At 32.5% G+C, this 7481-nt stretch overlaps 2 protein-coding genes across 8 annotated transcripts in view; one reads left to right on the forward strand and one right to left on the reverse strand.

Annotated features, from left to right (window-relative positions):
* The window catches only part of LOC102678210 (tubulin polyglutamylase TTLL5), a 29946-nt gene that overhangs the window by 13240 nt on the left and 9225 nt on the right, over positions 1 to 7481 (forward strand). The gene's annotated exons all lie outside the window — the stretch shown is intronic.
* On the reverse strand, positions 462 to 5831 carry LOC102678807. Of its 3 annotated transcripts, none has more exons than XM_006616529.2 (2): positions 5616 to 5831; positions 462 to 2381 (listed from the first exon to the last, which is right to left on the reverse strand). In XM_006616529.2, exon 2 carries the CDS (start codon positions 2362 to 2364, stop codon positions 622 to 624), a length of 1743 nt encoding a protein of 580 aa, XP_006616592.1. In that variant the 5' UTR covers positions 2365 to 2381; positions 5616 to 5831; the 3' UTR covers positions 462 to 621. The 3 variants fall into 3 exon arrangements, with proteins under 3 accessions (XP_006616592.1, XP_006616593.1, XP_031366682.1); XM_006616530.2 differs by lacking the exon at positions 5616 to 5831 and adding an exon at positions 2857 to 2964; XM_031510822.1 differs by lacking the exon at positions 5616 to 5831 and adding an exon at positions 2769 to 2945.

Consider the following 7481-nt stretch of genomic DNA (forward strand, 5'->3'; position numbering starts at 1 on the left):
GTACTCATTAATATACAAGTTGTGAGAATAGCGGTACAACTTATATTTAAGACAAATATATTTTTTATATATTTTATCATGACACTTGTTTACTGGCATAATTTTCTTTAATTAAATTTTTAATTCAATAATTATATTTTTGCGATATAAAAAATCGTATATTTCGTATTATATATTTTGATTTATTTGTTAATGATATTACTGTAATGTAAGTTATTATATATAATATGAAATAGTTTTCTACATATAGTTTTTTTTATTTAATATTTAATATGTTATTATTGAATATTATTTTAGTACTTATCGTAATGTAACGAAGTATATAATTATACAAGAAAATCGAATCAGAATTCAGTAAATAAAACAAAAATATATTTTTAAAAAAATTCTAAGATGACCAATTACTGTTACGAGTTGCATTTAAATTTACATTCATTTAATTATATAATAAACATTTCTTTCCATTTATTCAAATATAAATTGTCTTATATTTATTAAAATTATTTTTAATACTGACAATTTTACAGTCTATAAAAGTATAACAGATTTAAACAGCAGCCAATTGTGTCATGGACAAAATTTTTAAAAAATTAATTTTATCGTAAATTTTTTAAAAATCTGTTACTGAATACAATTACCACAAAACCAATGAGCTCCTGGACATAAATCCACATCTAAATTTGCACGAGTAAGTGTTGTTCTTAACATCCTTACACCTTCACAATCTAAACCCCAATTTGCCAAATTTCCAATCTTTTTCAGTCTTTTACAATTTTTAAACATGTTAAGGACAGTAGTTGCAGATACTTTACTGGCCTCATATATATAAAAACACGTTAGATTTTGTACTAAACTATTTTCACATTTATCAGACTTTCTTGGATTTCTATGTTTGTTTGATACACTCAATAATTTTTCCAAATGTTCATTAGTGAGATCGAAACAACTATGAACATGTAATGCTGTTAATTCTGGTGCTAATGAAAGAAGTTTTGTAATAGCAACAGCACTCACTATACGTCCTAATTGAATTTTTTTCAAATATTTTAATGGAGGAGGGTCAACACCTTCTGTCCAAATTATGTTTGACCCATCATTAGTAAATGTTCTAAGATTAGAACAACTACTAAGAACTTCTTTCAAATCAACTTGAATAGGATTTTCATTTTGAGTTATTCTGAGATTAAGTTCACGTAAATTGTGACCATTAGTGCGAAGATAATCGTAAAAACCATCCAACCATTCTCTTTGAGGTGGTATACTGTGCACACTCAGGGAAGTAACATAGGGAAATAGTCTCAAAGCTTCAGGAGGATGATGAGGCTCAGAAATGTGTAATTTTTCTACTCTTGGACAAGCCTGTGCCAAAAGTTCCAAACGAACTGGAGTAGTTCTGCTACTTCTTGCTTGAGTTAGACTAAATGGAGTTTTAAATCCAATAAGTCCTTTATTCATTATTTCCACTACTCTTCCCATGTGACTATATTCTGCTAAAGATTCCAATCGTGGAACATGTACCAAAGCTAAAAGTACTCCTGCACTGGTAACACCAGTATTAGCAACATTAAGTACTCTAAGTGTGTCACAGAGAAAGTTTCTGCTTTCATAGTATTCTAATAATACCCCTTGTTTTTCCTTCTTTTCTGATTTAGAATTTTTCATTTTCAATTTTGAAAGTAATGTTTTTAAACGAGACCAACTAGTAGGTTCTTGCATAGCAGTATGAGGTACTTTATCTCGAAGTTCTACTTGTAACAGTAATTGTTTCAATCCTATGTCTGTTACTTGTCTTGAACAAGCTACATCCAAATGCACAAGTTTTGGACAGGCTTTTCCCACCACTTGAAGCACTGCATCACTGGCTATATTACGCAGAGTTAAACTCATTAAATTTTTCATATTTAAAAGTGCACATCTTAATAATTTGCAATCTAATCTTAATAAAGCAGAACGAGCCAATTCTAAAGATTCAAGTCCAATTCCTTCTGATGCAAGCAGTTTTAATAATGATGTTTGATGACTACATCCATAATAACAACAGAGATTCACTTTTAATTGCTTTATATCATGCCCAAGAAGAAGGGCTAAAAGATATAAAGGAGCTGGGCCAGAAATTAAAGTTGATCCATCAGATGCAGGTCCATATAACATTTTTGAAGTTTCTTCAATAACTTGAGATCTTAAACGTGCTGGCAAGGCATTAATATAATATGGTCTTATAGTCTGCTTTGCATATGCCAATACTTGTGCAGCGGATGATTCTTGTGAAAGCACCTGCAGCCTTCGGCACGTCCCGTCGAGTTGTTGACACACACGTCCCAAACTAAGCCCCTCTAGGGAATTAGGCTGACGGTGGCCAGGCATCTTCTCTTGTTCATTCACTATAATATTATATACATTATTTAATATAATATAATAATATGAAAATTATTTCAATATTTATATTTTAAACAAGAACAATTGTATATTAATTATATATACGATATTAAAATTTAACTTCTAGTTATTGGAATTAGTGGAATTTGCAAACAAAGAATTTAATATATATTAATTAGTATATGAAATTTATTATAACTTTTTTCTTGTATATCATGAAGTATTTTAATCTTAAAAACGAAATATTCAAATAGATTTAATTATAAAGTTATAAAAAATTATTTTTTTTAGATACTAGATATTAATTGCATGTGTAATAGGTAAAATAAGATCAATGTTATAATTTTGAGGTTAACTATGTTTGAATCACAGTATAATAATTGTTTTTTTACTTTATAAGTTCCTACTTTAATGTGAATATCACAATCATATTATTAGGACAAAATCATTTGAAGAAAACATTCTATATAAACAACTTTCCTGTATAATTATGAGCAGCGAAAAATCGTTGCTACTATCCCCACAAACTTTCATGGCAGAACGCGCCGACGCTTTTTCTCCGTATTGTTTGACTATTGTTCATTGTAAATTCAAAACTATCATTGTAAATTCAAAAAATCATCATTTTTTTATTTTTTGGTAAATCTAAATATTTTAAATCTGTAATTATAAAAGATGTTTTTACACTCCTACTATTTTTTATTTTTTTTTTTTTTGATAAACAAATGAATATATAATTTTAATTTACAATTATTATTTCTAGTTTTGTACTTGAAAAAAGTATAGCTAATCAAAACATTTAAATAAATGATTCTTTTATGAATTATTATTAAAATAAAAATAAATTTTTACAAATTTTTAATTTAATAGTAAAAGAAAAATAAATATTCCATTTTATATTTAATTAACTAAATAAAATTCGATATATATGTATTTGTCCCTCCCTCACGATTCTATGTGTCACGATAATATCAATCAGGAAAATGTGTTTTGTTCTAAAAATATTACACTATATTATATTATAATTTATATATGTGTATATGTTTTTTTATGCATCATTATCGTGAACAAATCGATTATTTTCAAGCTTCATCATCAGCTTTTTCTGTTAATTTAGGAAGAATATTAATTCATTATTTAAGATTATTCGTTATTTCTTGGCAATATAATTAATTAAATTATAATTTAATATATCATTCTTCCATTGCCTTTTCTTTTACATTGCATAGATAAGAATGAAATACGAATTTAATTCAAATTCGATTTCGAATTTTAATTCATCATATAAGATATAATGATAAGATATAATATCGTAGAATTAAATCGTCGATAAAGTGATTTGTACAGTAATACATCATTCATACGATTATTTTTCTCTGCTATTATCACACTAACGTCTTTATTTCAATCGATTTCTATTCTGTACATAAACGATGTTCGTCTAAGCAATTATCAAAGACCTGTTGCGAGAGTGACAGAAAGGTGGCATCGATGCATGCTATAATTGCGAAAACGTTGGAGAACGGTCCGCGAGCAGCAAGGTTTCACGCGACCTCTTGTTAATTAACTAACGCCTCGTGTACCGTAATGCAATTTTGCGAGTCGTCACAGATAGCTATCTGTATTCACGCACAAACGAAATCAGAAGAAATATATTAAACGTTAAATTTATAGAATAAACATTATAATGAAAATAATCACGAAAAATCAAAAATAAAAAAAAACAAGACTAGAAAATATAATTGCTATTAACTTGACTAAAAAATATTAGATTTAGATTAAAAGTAAATATTGCAATTGTATCGTATTTAAACTTGACCTAGACCTAGCTATTGTTTGACCTAGACCAAATCACGCGGCAAAAGCATATCTTAGATTTTACATGGAAATAATTACTCATGCAAATAGAAACATATGCAAATCGCATTCAATTCTGATTGGATAATACTTGAGATTGAATTATTGAAATCTAATCGGTTTCTTCGATATTTTATTCTTTATTATTACGTCGTACGTCACATATTTCGGTAATATGAATATTATCCTCAAAGTTTCAAATCGGTTCCGTAGAAGCCGCAATCGAACAACCAGTTAGAAATTCGCGTGATGCACATGACGCGATTAACATCGAAATCCGAACAATATGTAAATACAGTGTGTCGTTCACACGTTCGGTTACATAAAGGCAAACACGACCGAATCTGACATACCGCTGCGACACTTTCACTGGACCATTTTTTTTTTCGTTCATTCTACTTGCGAGCAATCGACGCTACTTTCTAGTAACGGTATTAAAACGGCTTGACACTCAATGTTCACATTTCTACATCACTGGAAACTAATTGGAAATTTACTTATACTTAATGATATTCGATCATCGATTTTCTTGATTCAATATAATATTTTTTAATCGATTTAAACACCGTGTTACACAAGTAACTAATGAGTAACGCATAGTCGAGTATGTTACCCACGTGTCACTGCATCAACAAGATCCAAACAAAACTTTCAAACTCTTTCAACTATAAACCATGTATGTTTAAAAAGAACGTACGCTTTTCTTCAAGTAATTATTACAGCAAAAAAAAAATTAGAATGATCGTTTATTTCAAGTAAATATTTTTCAATTGAAATTTCGATTGAATCTTTTCCCATTTCGTATTCCCAACCGATCCAAATTCGGTGTTCAACAGTTGCGCATACGTTTCTAAAAGCAGCGCAAAATCTCTGGCATAGGTTGCCCTTTTACTCATATAACACGGCTTTAACTATATCTTTCACGAAACCATCAAATACTTTTTAACACTCCTTTCAATTCGTTCAATACGAACGAACCGAATTAAATGTAGTTTTAATCAGATAAACAGTAGTAAAAAAATCATAAAGGAAGGACGAGTAAAAGAGCGGAATATCTTCTTCGCAACAGTATCGAATAACGCCACGATGCTCATCGCCCCTCGAAATATTATAATTCATGAAAGAAGTAAATAACTCCGAGCTCGTAAAGTATCGATCGTAATTCCCTGTTTATCTCTTCTGTTCGTACTCGATTCTTCGTGAAAATTAAGCTCTGTTTTGCGACGAAATTTTAAGTCGAAAATAAAAAGAGATCGAGAAGTTAGGTCGGCTGTTAATAAGAAATGGCGAGTGATTGATCACAGTCCAGAGAGAGAAAGAGAGAGAGAGAGAGAGAGAGAGAGAGAGAGAGAGAGAAGAATGGTATCGCGTCAGGTGCCTACCTTGAAACAAGCAAGTCCCCTACGGGTGTCTCCTGAGCGGCGGCTCGTGCTAGACTGCCGCCGCTACGAAATCGCATGCGTCTGCTGGCTGATGCGGACTCGGTTCTCGACTCGGCTCGGCCCGCGACCTCGTCGTCCGGCTTTTCGCTTGCCCACTACACTCACGATGCTACACACTTCTCCATCCATTCTGGGGCTGAGTAGTCGAGCCGCCAACTCTCGGTCCCTTGTCGTTCCATAGTTGCCTTAAAATATGCTACTTTATTTTATTTATCGACACGCCGGATAATGATTACAGGATATCTCGTCGCGATTACGCCCTCCTTGCGATATGCTTCGCGTTATCGTGAAAAATATCGATTTTCCGGAGGAAAGCACGTTGTTCTATCATCCTCATCCTTTTTGAAATACAATTTCGTGTTGCGTGGTTGGTATGAAATCGTGTTGGACTTCATATCGATATTATGTATATGTCAAAGATACGGGACGCAAAAGAAAATATTTATTCGTACTTTTTCACGAAAGATTATGAAACAATCGAGGAAATATATATAATTTCATAATATCAAATAATTTTTTTTAAAGTAACATTCATTTTAATCGTTGGCAAATTCGTTGCGATTTGTAATTGGTGATTGGAAAGCGCGTTAATTGCCAGTCATTCGCCTCTGCGCTGCGGGTCATCGGGCGATCTCGCCCCGTACCCTCCTCCCGAGGTATTACACGCGGTGTCGGTATCATCGACGTTCCAGAGGATCGTCTCATAATCGTTCGATCCGGATCAATTGCTCATCAACCGAAACACATGTGCCTTGAAACGTAATTTGTTGCAACGAAGATAGAGATGCGTATATCGACAACTTTGTTTAATCGCGGACTATAAATTATGCCGAGACAATTAATTATTCACATTCATGCTCGAAACATCTCGCAAAGTTTTCCTCTAGATCTTTTGAAGTTTTAGATGTTTCTTTCTTTCTCTACTATCTTGAAATTTTATTTTAAAGATTGAAAGCACGAGGTCAACGATGTCTCGCGAATGTGAGGACAATCGCCGGCTCGATATTCTCGTCTCTGTAAAAGCTCAGGTGCCATTGAAATATTTTTGGCGTATCGAAGTTGTAGGGCATCTCGATATAGCAGGGCTCAAAATCTCGAGAATTATTCGACTATTTCGGGATTTGGTAGCGAGGTCTCTCGACCCTCGCAAGTTTCCACTCTATTTTCGTCTGTTTATATTCTCAAAGGGATCGAATACGTTTTCTCGTCTCTTTCGCCTTCATAACACCCTGTTACTCCTTCAAATTTCGTTTACTCGTACTACTGACAATTTTCTAAGACTCGAGGGAATTGAGTTAAGGAAACCTTAATTGCTTCCTTCTTTGTCGTCTACCGACAAAGAGTTTTTTTTTCTCCGCAATTCTTTTTAAATCAATAGGAGAAGGATAAGAAGAGAGAATTTCAGTGGTTCGTCTCCGTCTCTGTGGATCGTTGAGTATATACACCAGCTCGTTATCCTTGATCGGTAACGCAATATGTGGCTCACGTAAAAGCGACACGTTAAAGCGACGAGCAAAAGCGCGACCATGTGTTTGCCTTCTTGTCGCGCGTATAAGGTATATCGCATCTTCTGTTTTAATACCTTTCTTCAATAGATCGTAACAGAATCCTTCTAATCGTCACCTTCAATATTGCTGACGCAGACGTTCGTTAATCATCGTCTATGAACTTGTGAATCAATATCAATAACACGTATTATACATTCTCTCTTGAAACGCGGACGCCTCTTTTTTTTTTTCTCAATATCGAGCATTTCGCAACAATGTTTGTTCATATATTAAAAATACAAAAAAAAAAAAAAAAAAA

This window comes from Apis dorsata, unplaced genomic scaffold (assembly GCF_000469605.1).
Source record: "Apis dorsata unplaced genomic scaffold, Apis dorsata 1.3 scaffold_265, whole genome shotgun sequence".
NCBI classification, from domain to species: Eukaryota; Metazoa; Arthropoda; class Insecta; order Hymenoptera; family Apidae; genus Apis; species Apis dorsata.